This window comes from Astyanax mexicanus, chromosome 4 (assembly GCF_023375975.1).
Source record: "Astyanax mexicanus isolate ESR-SI-001 chromosome 4, AstMex3_surface, whole genome shotgun sequence".
Lineage (NCBI taxonomy): Eukaryota > Metazoa > Chordata > Actinopteri > Characiformes > Acestrorhamphidae > Astyanax > Astyanax mexicanus.
The window spans coordinates 30,861,292-30,875,367 of record NC_064411.1 but is presented as its reverse complement, the minus strand read 5'-3'; the positions used below and the strand labels follow the sequence as shown (position 1 = coordinate 30,875,367).

General features: G+C 39.8%; 1 protein-coding gene across 1 annotated transcript; it reads right to left on the bottom strand.

Moving 5' to 3' along the window:
* Positions 1-255: 255 nt before the first annotated feature.
* On the bottom strand, positions 256-12,828 carry LOC103044961 (mediator of RNA polymerase II transcription subunit 26). The gene is made up of 3 exons (XM_007231650.4): positions 12,495-12,828; positions 2,369-2,443; positions 256-2,221 (listed from the first exon to the last, which is right to left on the bottom strand). The coding sequence occupies exons 1-3, from the start codon at positions 12,564-12,566 to the stop codon at positions 653-655; spliced, it is 1,716 nt and encodes a 571-aa protein (XP_007231712.3). The 5' UTR covers positions 12,567-12,828; the 3' UTR covers positions 256-652.
* Between the last annotated feature and the right edge of the window lie 1,248 nt (positions 12,829-14,076).

The window sequence follows — 14,076 nt, the reverse complement described above, 5'->3', positions numbered from 1 at the left end:
GTATGGAATGTCAGTGGTTACCATAATCATCAGCACGAGAGAGTGAGAGAGAGATAGAGAGAAAGAGAGAGACATATGGATATATGTATCTACACCTCGCAAAAAATGCAAAAAAAAAAAAAAAAAAAAAAAAAGACTGACTGAAGGTGTGACTCGGACCCAAATAAGCCTCAGTGATTGTTGCTGTTGCACGGTGCAGTGGATAAACCTTCTGGTAGGAGAAAAAAAAGTCAAATAAATAGATGCATACATGATAAAAAAGTATAATTTATTCTTTGTCACATAAAGCTCTTTGTAACTGCCATCAAGCTTTTTTTTTTTTCGTCTTGCTTTCAATCAACCCCCTCTATGTGCACCGCTTAGTGCTCACTCTGACCACTCCTATACACGACATTGTGCAGTAACTGGCCCGGAGGAGTAACACCGAGCCATTATTTACAACTCTTGTTTGCAAATTATTGTTGGTAGCAGCACATTACAAACAGGACATCTTTTCAAATTACCTTTCATTAAAAGAAAAAAAAAAAAAAAAAGAAAAGAAAAAAAAAACAACTTCAGTACGGAATTTTTTCGGACTACGAACTTGCGGTGGCGGGGCAGGGTGTGCCGATGAACTGTTTGCAAAGCCATCAGAACTGCTGCTGCTGCTGCTTCAGTCCAGGCAGACGTATGGCAGGATGTTCAGTCTGGACTCATCACCGTGAGTATCCAAAGATATACACTCTGTCCAGTCAAACCATTCGCCCTTGGTGTCGAAACAACCATTGACCCCGGGCCAGCGCTCAGAGTGTATCCTACTAAGGTCCTCGAGAGTTACCTCTCTGCTCACACCGGGGAGCTCGGAGCCGGAGCCGCACGGTACCAAGACGTGCGTCTTCCGCGTCTCCCGCACGTCGTGCTCCTCTCGTTTCAAATACTCAGTCATGAAGAAGTGCGCTCCGTGGGTCTGCGCTCCAGACGACGTGAGAACGTTGCTCTGAAGGCTAAGGTAAGACTGGATGATTTCGTTTCTGGACAGCTCTTTCCAGTTTGTCTGTTGAAAAGGACTAGGGGCTGTCACAGACGGCCTCTGTGTGGGAACTTCTGTCCTTGCAGGCGCAAACGCTGGTGGTCCCTGGCACTCCTCCTCTGGGAGGGACTCCTTCGGAGTTAGGGGCTTTATCTGCCCGGTCACCGGGTCGAATGTCAGTCTGCGCTCTTTTAATCGCACAGGTTTCGTCTGGTCCTCTGAGGGCTGTCCTTGGAGGTTTACCGTGTAGTCTCTAGAGCGGTACTTCTTTCGCTTCTTGTTGGACGTTACCCCCTCGGAGCTGTCCTTCGTAACCTCAGGCAACGCGTTCTGCACGTCTGACGGCTCGTGCGTCGTTCTTTCTGCCGGTCTGTGCAAGGGAAAGGAGTCCTCCACCTCTAGAGGTAAGGGGCCGGGGCCGGGACCGGGACCGTCAGCGCAAGACACTTGGGTTGGGGACGTTAAAGGCAGAAGAGAGGGCACTTGGGCAGAATTCTGAGATGGGCTCAAGAGAGTCGCTTTTGGTGCATACGCTGAAGACCTCTTAGCCACAGTCTCTTGCTTTACAAGACGTGGACTTAGTGAGTACTGGGGACTACTACTGGGTTGAGGTTTTTCTGCTCCGTCTACGATCAGTTGTTTTAACACTGAAGTTTTAAGTAAGGAAGAAGTGCTAGGGAGTTTAGTGAGCCCAGGCGAACTCGGATGAGGCTTAACAGCATTGACTGGGATTTTGTTTTGTCTGTCAGTCTCCAGAGGCTCTGGCCGGTTTCTGTCAGAAGGTGCATCGTCTTGTTTTTCAATAAGAGGCTCAGGGTTGCCACCGATTCCGTTTGATGGCAGAGGGGAAGAAAACACATTGCTCTGCGTTTTATACACTTTGGAAGGCAGATTAGGACTATCCCTTTGGTCCCTGTGTTTCCGACTTCTCGATTTCTCCGCCAAAGGAGAGAAAGTGTTATGGATGTCATTTCGAGTTTTGAGTTCTGGAGCGACCTTGGCAGGTGGGGGCACGGGCACGTCTGTTCGGCAGGGATGGGAGCCGCCATTGGCCGAGCCGGGGCCGCCCTGCACTCCTCGAGACGGAGTGTCGCTCTGGCTAGGCTCAATGAGCTTCTGCCAGTTTCTAAGAAGTTTCTTGGCACGCTTTGCAAGGTCTTCATCCTTCGTCTTTTTCCTCACATCGTTAATAAGCTTTCCTAGGCGAGTTTCCTGTGTGTTGAAAAGAAAACGTGTTGTAAGTTGAATTTTTCTGGCCACTTGATTAATATTTTAAATACGCTGCCTAAACCTGCTAATGTAAATTTATTCAAACAAAGACAAGCAAACAAGTAATAAAAGTGTGACATTATTACCAACCTCAAGTGCTTCTTTGGTGATGGGGTATTTCTCCAAATGGCTGATAACATCAAGTACTGCAACCATGTTACGGATCTGTGGGAAACAAAAAACAGCATTTTTACTTCTTAGAAAACATGTAGAGCATAAAACAATGACAATACATGATATACCCTACACATTGTTTGGGACAAAGATACATAGTTTTTAGATATGCACCACAGTTTAAAATCAATCAGGTCTAAATCAAGCCACTCATACAAGAACAAAAGTACACTGAAAATCAAAACAACTGTTTGAGACATCAGGTAATCTTTGGAGTTACCAAAGGGACTGGTAGGCCAAAGAAGTCTTCCATAATCTTTAGAAAAAAAAGTGATCCTTGTACTAGAGAAGCCTACACATACAGGGGGAGAAGACAAAAGACGGCGCAAAATCACAATATACTATAAAAGTTCCACTAAAGTATTAAAAGGTACTAAAAACATGATACAAAATTGTTCACAATTCAACACTCAATCACTGGGTTATTGATCAATACCCAGGTTTGCCAAGTTGTCAGGCCTGCTCACTGCTCCAGGCATGTGCGTTCACTAGTGTGTTTTCACTGCAGAGACAAGTTAAAGGCAGATGACAAATTTCCTGATTGTGTGCTCAATTATATCGGTGCATGTGTGCTTGTTGCATGAATGTGCCTCTGTTCCACCATACCAAGCGTCTCAGACCATCTTCATTGAGTAAACAGCACAAAAAAACGTTCTACACTGGAGATGGAAAAGCAGTTAAAAAATTAAAAACTGATTACCATTGAAACACATGGTAATGGGTGGAGCTAACTATCACACTGCAACCAGCCAGCAGAGGTGCTAATCCTTTGGTAGCTTCCACGCTTATTTTGTCAACTTTTATGGAAATGCTAAAAGAAAATTTTCAAATCTAAGCAGTTCTCAAAAAACACCTGCAAAAACATAAAATAGCATCACATCTAGCATCTTTTATTTGACTGCAACATTCATCCACTGATCCAACAAGAGACCTGACCTTTATCAATAGATCGACTGAGACACAACACGTCGGTTTCTCCATGTCCTGACTCCCAAACTGAAGTCAGAGGTGCCCCAGGTGTTTGTCTAGAAGTTCACGCTAAATTTTATTTCGTTTCATTAGGCGTCCACAAAAAAAAAAAAAACATCTCAGACATGACACACGCATTCTGCCATCTCACTAAAGACCAACCCCTGAAACCCCTGAACAGACATACAAACAAGAAGATATCCCAAAAAAGCCGGATACAGTGTTTCTACTATACATATATTTTGCATTTGCAAATGTCGCAATTCCAAACTCTTCAGAGGGCTTTTCATTTGAAACCAGGAATAAAAGACACATCAGCCAACATCTGCTGGAGTAGTTTAGCTGCAACTGCTAAGAATCAGGGCCCAATTTTACAAAAGCATCTTAGTTTTTAAGAACACCTTAACATGAAGCGAGAGAGGGGGCTCAGTGTGAAGCTCACTCAACCAACTAAGAATCATCTTTGATAGAGTGGTTTAGCTGCAATTGTTAGTATTGCAGGTGATGACATGGCTCTCCAAACCAGCTGCTTGAGGTCTAGTGTGAATTTTCCACCAATGGTTTGGAGAGACATGTCATCTGCTGGTGCTGATCCACTGTGTTTTATCAAGTCTAAAGTCAGTGCAGTGTTTTCCCAGAAAATCTTACAGCACTTCAAGCTTCCCTCTGCTGACAACTTTTATAGAGATGTGGATTTCATTTTCCAGCAGGACTTGGCACACTGCCCACACTGCCAAAAGTACCAACTGGTCTTATATAATATTCTAATTTTCAGAGACAAAGATTTTTGGGTTTTCATTGGCTGCAAGCCATAATCATCAACAATAAAATAAATAAACACTTAAAATAGATCACTCTGTGTGTGTAATGCATCTAAATAATACATGAGTTTGACATTTTGAACTGAATTACTGAAATAAAATAACTTTTCAATGATATTCTAATATTTTGAGATACACTACTATATTGGCATCGGCATATATGTACATGTGTAATACTGGCAATTAGTGTCAGTCCAAAATTCCCACATGAGCAATGCTTAAAAAAAAAAAAAAAGGCCTAGAGGAAACAATGCAATATGACCTTAAATAAATAGGTCATTGTTAGTTATAAATGATTGTCTTTTTACTTATTCAGTCCTTTTTTTGCCATATATTTAGTACATTTCTAACACTTTTCCGAAAGTGAGTTCTTAACTCTCGTGCCCAACTAAGATGACATGTAATGATTGCACTGGTGTTAAAAGCTATAGTGATGTTAGGTTTAGAGGAAAAAGTTTCACACCTTCTGAAGTGGGAACCTGAACTAGACACATCGAAAAAAGAAGATTCTTTTTAGTTTCCCACACAAACCACATAAATGTGATCAAGCATGAGTTCTTAATGGAGAAACTTACCACCCATCATACAGGCCTAGCATACAAATGAGACACAAACGTGCTATTTGTGTGGTGGCATAGACCCCCCCAAAAAACAAAAAAAATAAAACACAAAAAATGTGTCACATTTTGAATTCTGATTTACGACACATGGTTTTGAAATCAGATACATTTCCAATTTGCTGCGGTTCATTGGGGAAATCAGTAGGGCTGCAACAACTAACAATTAAATGTAATTATTAAAATAGTTGCCATCTAATTTATTAATCAATTACTTATGTCTATGTTATTATACACACAAGTACAGTTGCTACACCCTAATTAGGGGCAGTAAGCCAACCAATGCCCTGTCAGTAAAGCACTATAAAGACGGATGCCGACCGCAGTAAAAGAAGATGAGAACCAAAGCCATGCCCTCTGTGGCTCATGTGACTAATACGAAAACAAGTTAGCCTTAGTGTTTCCACCCAGTTTTCCCTTCCACCTTAAATGTGGCAAATCGACCCGCAGTTTTTTTGGTCAAGTAAACTTAAATTCTATTTTGCTACTCCACTATGCTGCTTTATTAACAGATACAGATTTTTTGGTCGGCTACCATAAGTTTTAAAGCAGATTCTATTAACTTACAGCTTGATCAGACTAGTTAAGAAGTTAATTTCACTCTGACTTACGTTCACATTTATCCCCAAACTAAATGAATTAACACTAAACACATCAGAAACCATGACTGCATGGAGGAGATACAATAATAAATGTCTGATTTTATATGAAGTGTTTTGTGTAAAACTGGATAAACTGTTAACAACTTTAATTATACAAAACACATACAGTGGTGCTTAAAAGTTTGTAAACCTTTAAAGAGTTTTCTACAAAAATTGATTGAACTAGATAAGATGAACCAAGTCAAACAAATGACAAAAGTATGTGAATCTTTGGAATTAGGAAAACTTCTAAAATCTAAAGGTGAAATTAGACAGACAAAGATAGATTCTTTATTGATCATGAGGAAAATGTATGGTTGGTAAGGTGTTTTCAAATCAACAAGATGACAAACAGGTATGAGTGGGCAGTGCCTATTTTATTTAAAGAACAGAAATCTATCCTAAATCTGATCTTCACAACAAATTTGTGGAAGTGTATCAGAGCACGAAAAAGAACAAAGGAGATCTGCATTTACAGAAACAATGATTTTTGAAGTACACCAGCAAATTGTGAAGGAATATACCAGAACATCTGTGACATGAATCTCAAAAGAACACGGATTCTGCGGCAAGACAACGACCCTAAGCACACCTGGGGCCAAGTCAAAGTCCTGGTCTTAATCCAGTAGAAATGTTGTGGAAAAAGCTAAAGCAGCAGATAATGGGATGAATCCCACCAACATAACAGAGCTTAAATGGGTTAAAAGTCGATCTGCAGAGTTAATCAATGCAAGGGCTATGACAATTTATTGATAACAAAATATCATTATTATTTTTAAACATTGTTTCATTACGTGGCTTTAGATGGATATAGATTTATTAAATAAAACATAGTCGCTCTAAACCCTAAACATGTGCCATAAATAGGTTAAACCTGCAATGAAGGATATTGGTTGTCAAATTCTGTGAAATTGACACCAATAAATACCTAATTCCTGGAATTTACTTTTTTTGGAGGTATTTTATCCCCGTCAGTAACACAGATGACATGAAGTATTGTAGAGAATTAAGATAAATTGAGTATCGCAGAATCAAAATATTGTGATATCATTGTTACCGTGTGCAATGTAATGTGATATCGTATGATGAAATGCCCTGTGATTCTCACCCCTAACCAACAGTTACCAGAAACATTTATAGTGGCAGTTATTGCTGCGCAAGGGGGTCACATCAGGTAAGCAAAGGTTCACATAGTTCTCTCACTAACAGATATGTAATAGTGGATCATTTGTCTTAATAAATAACCAAGTCTAATATTTATTTGGTTTTAGGTCAAATATGTGCAGAAATATAGTACATTGTAAAAGATTCACAAATGTTAAAGCACCACCAAGTTTCCAAACCAATCCTATAACTCAATGCTGGCATAGCATGAAACTGTATCACTCAACAATATATTTTTGATAGAAAATGAGCATTATATCCATGACAGTACCAACAAACAGCAGCCAACCAATAATGGCTAACCAATTGATTGAATCTGGCCTGAATTATAGACTATAGTTTTAGAAGATACGTCTATTGTTATGAGGCAAAACATTCCAAAGAAAAAATACTTAATATCATGTTATTCAAAAACATATAGAGGTTGACGTTAGACAACTATAGCAAATGTTGGCTAAATGTTAGATAACTAGCAGAGTTTGGTTTGATGTTGCAGTACTGTAACAGACATTGGATGATTTTACACAACTTGCTGACTAGGTATTGCATGTTAAGAGTACTCTTGCAGATGTTGGTTTATTGTAACACAGCTTTAGTAGATGTTGGCTAGATGTTACAGAACTGCCAGATGCTGGCTTAAAGGAGAACTCCAGTGCAAAATTGACTTTTGGTGTAGTAAAGCATGACACCCTTTAGACTGGGTGATATGGGGCATAATTTGCCCCTGCAGATAAATTGCTTTTGCACCATTTTTCAGGCTCAAAGTAGCTCCAGACCTCATTGGTAGAATCGAGAATATTTAAAACGAGGCATTAAGAACTTTAAAACTGCACAAGAAGATTATTATTAATCACTGTTTACAACCTGTAGCGTAAACCTAATCTCCGGGCACCGCAATTTTAAGATTAAGGTAAACATTTTAAAATGTTCTGGATTCTACCGGTGAGGTGTGGACCTACTTTGAGCCTGGATAACAGTGTAAAAAATCTATTTATCTGCAGGGGCAAAATATGCCCCCATATCACCCATTCTAAAGGGTGTTCTTACAAACTGTATCTCGCAAAGCTGCGGGAGAACAGAGGTGGGCTATTCAACAAAGGTAAGTACTCTTTATCATGTTTTACTACACCAAAATCAATTGTACACCGGAGTTCTCCTTTAATGGAAAAAAAAAAAAAAACTCTACCAGATGTTGGCTTTATGTTACACTACTGTAGCAGAAGTTGCCGTAGTTTTTCACAACTTTAGTAGATGCTGGCTCGATGTTACATGACTAGTACATGTTGGCTCAATGGTACCAACTCTAACCAATGTTCCCTTGATGCAACAACTTTAGCAGATGTCAGCCAGATATATCAAAAAGCAGAACATATTAAAAGCTGGTCCAAACTGACATCTCTGGCCAGGGTGACCCAACATGCAATGCACACAGACCAATCAGTAGAAATAAGAAAAAGGCATATGGAGACCACTTTAACTTTTGGGCATTCTGACATACAGGCATGTCAACCAATAGAAACAAGGATAGGTGGACACAAGTAGACAACTTTTTTTGGTGGTCATAGAAGTGTTTTGGCAAAAATATTAGGGCTGGACCCGAATATTCGGGTATTCGGATATTCGTTCGTTGAGTAGGTATTCGGTTTTTAATTTTGGTATTCGGATATTCGTTTTTTTTCTCCTTTCCAGAGTTCCACCTCACTCTAACCACTTCTGTTCTCGCGGGTCCCGTCAGAATATCTTGCGCGCGGGACAGAACTGAACTGTTATTGGCTGGAGCGGGAGTTTAATCCAGACGATGCGGGAGCAAGAAAACTGTAAAAATTGTAAAAAAAAAAAAACCTAAAGAAAACTCAACGCGCAGGATGGACCGACAAACACACGCACACACCGATGGTGTTTGGACTGGGGTAAGGAACGGGACCACACTATTCAGCGCTGCTGTTTTAATAAATATATAAGTAAATTTGAAGCATTAAATGTAGTTTATTTAATTTATATTAGGAACGTGGGGCGGGAGCGGCAGAAATGTGTATGTGGCGGGCGGGCGCGGGATTAAAAGAAGCAATTTTTTTGCGGAGCGGTAACGAGACAGAAACGCGGGAGCGTGGAAGAGTGGGTTTAAAAATCAGTCTCGCGCAGACCTCTATTATACATGATAAAAAAAAATGCAGGCTCTTCGAAACTGATTTATATAATAAAACGTAAGGGGTAATGTGGCAACAGTAGGGGCTAAATCGGTTACAAAAGCCTGGCCTACAAAAATGATGTCTGAACGAATTTCCTCTTATCTAATATAATTTAAAATGGTTTAAAAATATAAAATAATTTCTAAGCAAACGAAATATTTAATATTGAGCTTATAGCCCAAGTGCAAAAATACAAAATCAGTAATACGGCTATGCCCTGCACAATGCTTAAACCGAAATAGACCAAGTACAATAACGCCATTAACAATGACTTTCCTCTACTCTAATATAATTTAACATGGTTTAAAAATATAAAATAATTTCTAAACAAACGAAATATTTAATATTGAGCTTATAGCCCAAGTGCAAAAATACAAAATCAGTAATATGCCCTGCACAATCCTTTAACCGAAATAGACCAAGTACAGTTTACAATGACTGTCCTCTAATATAATCAACAATGTTTAAGAATATAAAATACTTCCTGAACAAACGTTTTTTTTGTTTGTTTTTTTAAGCAAATAGCCTAAGTGTGAAAACACAAACAGCAATTTACTGGGCTGGCTTGCGCAGCGGAGAAACCGTGCAGCAGCAGCAGCCTCCTAGCCTGCTTACGCAGCGGATAAGCCGTGTGTGGGGCAGCAGAAATTCCGGGATGAAAACACAAAGAAATCTGGGCTAAAAACACAGAAAAAATATGGGGTGAAAACACAAAAATATGGGGGATAAAAACACCAAAAATCCGGGGTGAATATGTCTCGTCGGTCAGAGCAAATTGAACATTTTTCAGTGGATTAAAGGGGCCGTGATTTGCTTTTTTTTATTTATTTTTTTTACCTCTTTTTTTAAAAACGAATATTCGAATATTCGCTTCGAATCAGTGCCGAATATCCGGAGCTCAAAAAACGCTATTCGGGCCAGCCCTAAAAAATATACATATATCCTGGTTCTGTATGATGTGCTGCAGCTTTGCACATTTGTCTTCTGGTTTGTCAATTTACTATTGCCTATAGTCCTATTAACTAGTCAATGCTGCACTGTCCAAATAGCTGTGTCGCTCAAGGTTTGTGTCCATGTTGCGCAGTTCTACCAAACTTGTCAGTGTGGACGAAGTTATGACGTGTTCTACTTTCCATAGTAGACGTTACACTGCTCTAGCTTAGCACTGCAGATGTTGGTTTAACAATTCAATACTCTATGTGTCACCTAGAAGTTACACTACTCTACCTGAGGTTATCTAGAGGTTACACTATATAAGTAATTGTTGAATGTTACACTACTCTATCCATTTTCAGCTAGATGTTACATTTTAGCTGTTATGTCTTAATATTATACTACTCTAGCCGATGTGTGAGATGTTATTCTACTCTAGATTACATTAACAACATTTTACATCATTTTAGCCATTAGTTATTGCCTAGATGTTACACTACTTTGGCTGATGTAAGTGAGATGTTACTTATACTTAAACTTATTCTTTGTTGCCCAGCTGTTCCATACAACACTTTAACTAATGTCAGCTAGATGTTTTACTAATTAGCTGATGTTGCCTAGATGTTACACTAATCTATCTGATTCCAGTTAGATGTTGCATATTTATAGCCAGTGTTGCCTAGATGTTACAGTACTCAAGCTGATGTACGTGAGATGTTACCTAAACTTATTCTTTGTTGCCCAGCTGTTACATACACTACTCTAACTAATGTCAGCTAGATGTTACACTAATCTATCTGATTCCACTTAGATGATCATTTTTACTACTGGTTGTTGCCTAGCTGTTACACTATTCTAACTTATGTCAGTGAGATTTTCACCTAGATTTTAGACATTGTTACCTAGATGTTACAGTACTCTAGCTGAAATTGGTGAGATGTTACTAGGGCTGGGAATCAAAATTCTGTACCAATAAGGTACTGACCAAAATATCTCTGTAATACAGAGTACCAAAATGTAATCTGGTGCCCGTTTTTCGAGACTTCTAAACTGGCGTGTGACACAACATGCTCATTGTTTGATTATTCCAACAAGATCCAAAAGTATGGCAGTCTCTCATGGTGACCGTATGAGAATGAATTTTCTCATGTCTCTGTCTGTTAAATACATGCTCTGTGAGAATATTTATCGCTTTTTGTATGGTTACAATCTACAAAAAAAGTATTGTTTGGGCATCCGTACTGATTTTTTTTAATGATATCCAGCCCTAGATCTTACACTATTTTAGCTGATGTCAGTTAGTTGTTGTTGCCTAGATGTTACACTACTTTAGCTGGTGTTGGTTTAATGTTAACACAATTCTCATCAAAACTGATGTCAGTGGTGTTATGTAATTTTTTTTTTTCAATTGTTGCCTAGATGTTAGCTACAGTACACAAGCCAAAGTTAGCTACGGTCTTACAGCAATACCTGATGTTAAACTACTCTAGATTTCGTAAGCTAGCTGAGTGTCATAGTCCTCTGTTTGATGTTACCTGGATGTTAGCTAGTTTAAATATCTTTAGCCAACTTTGTTTAGGTGTTGTAATGAAATATCCTTATTTGTTGCTAATGGTACCTGGGAACTGACAGCTAGCTTAACAGCACTTAATCTCGTTCAGGTAGAACTTTAGACGATTTAAAATCGTAGTTATTGTCCTGTAAGCTTCTGTACTCACTTTAGCATCAACAGAGTGTCAATTTAACTAACTTAAACATCGTCTGACAGCGAGATCTAACTTGTTATTTAAAAAAAACATCGCGGTTTTCCAAAAAGTTGACATACAGCCCAAGACAAGTTAGCTAGCGCTAGCTAACTAACAGTTAGCCATGTGGCTAAAGCTAGGCGACCGTCTATCCAACGTTACATAGCTTAGTTAGATTAGCTAGCAAAGTTGTTAACATTTATTTGGTGTGGACATACTTTCACTGAACGTTTTAAACAGTTGTATATGTTAAAATTCGTGTTTGTGTAGTTGTGAGGGGAAACTGAGAAGTACAACTTTTCTGCAAAGTCTGAAAATGATGTAGTTAGCTTAGCATGGCTAGTTAGCGTTAGCAGGGTTAGCTTAGCTAGCTGGCGGCTAACGGTGATCATTGTGTAACTTGTGTCAGAAGGCAAACGAAGCTTTTGTTATGGAGGGGAAAGTAAACGATGTGGCCGCTATTATATCGCGGGAAGGCGCGGATTGAGTTAATAAAGGTGTTAAACGGTGATGCCAAAGTTTTGCGTTTCGCTCGCCAACTTTGGCTAACAGCTAGCCAGCTGGATCAATTGCCATCTTTTAAACACCAACCTAGCTAGCTAACGCTAGGCAAGTTAACGTTAGCAGCTTCTCATTTGATCTTTTCCAGTCCACCTTAAATGGTGCTGCACTTTCAACGCGTAGCCTGAAGCGCCTGAGTGTGACTGCCGCACTAGTAACAGTCGTTATTTAAGGTGGAACGGAGAAGATGTGAAGAGAAGCTACCTAACCTAGCTAGTTAGCTAACTTTATCCATGTCCATTATCGTTTTAATCTACGCAAAGCGATACGCGGTGTGTATTCGCAGTCTGGAGGATCTCAGGAGTGTGATGGTGAGGTGCTTTAAACGAGTACCCGCAGAGTTCAGCACTCTCCCCCGGGGCTGGCTGGCCGCCGGCCGGCCGGCTAACGGCAGCTACTCACATTGCTGTGGCTATCGATGGCCTGCAGCAGCCGGTCTCTCATCTGCTGCGGGGTCGCCGAGGCGGTTGTCATTGCCTGCTCGGAGCGAGTCGACGCGCCGACGGGGGAAAAACCCTCCGGGTTCGGGGCTGCGGGCTCAGCGGGGACTCACAGACCGCGGCGGGCGCTCGGAGCGGACGGGAACCGCATATTGGTAAGGTGATCCTCGGCTCGTGGATGTATGAACGGTGTCAGGCGGACAGCGAGGGCTGGACAGTGGAGTCTCTCCGCTTCATAGCTCACTGTCTGTCTGTCCCTCCCTCCGCGATACCACACTGCTAAAGCACGGCCCCGCTGCATTGTGGGAAGCTAAAACTCTCAAAAACGTCATTACGTCATTAGCGTGGCAGTGGAGCTCTGTGTCATAAATAAATAAATCAAAATAAATAAGTAAATAAATTCAGTTTCTGAATCAGTTTCTCTGATTAAACTATCCATAGGTATATGCTTGATTAAAACGAACATTGGGGTTTTATTCTATAAACTACGGACGAAATTTCTCCCAAATTCCAAATATAAATATTGTAACAGAGCATTTATTTGCAGAAAATGAGAAATAGTCAAATTAAGGAAAAAGATACAGGGCTTTCAATCCTCAAATAATGCAAAGAAGACAAGTTCATATTCATTTAAAAACAACAACAACAATACTAAAGTTGTATCTTGGGAAGAGATCAGAATCAATAATTGGTAGAATAACCCAGATTTTTAATCACAGCTTTCATGTGTCTCGGCATGCTCTCCACCTGTCTTTCACACTGCTTTTGGGGGACCTTATGCCACTCCTGCTGCGGAAATTCAAGCAGTTCAGTTTGTTTGATTTCCTGTGACCATCTATCTTCCTCTTGATTACATTCCATATATTTTTTTATTAGGGTTCATGGCTAAATATCGGGCTGGCCATGAGACTGTCTTGATCGGGTGGTCCTTCATCCACACCTTAATTGATCTAGCTGTGTGGAATTGCGCATTGGAAACAAAGCTGAACTGCTTGAACATTTTTTTGCCAGGAGTGGAATAAGGTCACCCAAAAGCAGTGTGAAAGACTTGTGGAGAGCATACCAAGATGTATGAAAGCAGTGATTCAAAATCAGGGTTATTCCACCAAATATTGATCTCTGAACGTAGGATTGTTGTTTCTAAATGAATATCAACGTGTTTTCTTTGGGTTTAGGGTTTGAAAGCACTGTACCTTTTACATTATTTTGACAATTTTTGACATTTTCGTCAAATAAATGATCTAAATGACAATATTTGTATTTGTAACTGTATTTGTATTTGCAAATGTTATCAGTGGTTTATATAACTAAACCACAAGGGTAATTTTACTAGCAAAATTATATGGATCATTTTAAAGTGGTGCCTTGTTTTCAGAGCTGTATACTGTATAAATATCAAATGTGTAATTATATGTTTGTATTTTGGCTGTGACTTGTTCCCACCTGTATTCACTGCATTCACACCTGCCTAAATAAACTGCATCAGGGGTGAAAACCGAAAGCGAATCGGAGTCCTGTTAAACCCGTTTAACTGTAAAGGGCGC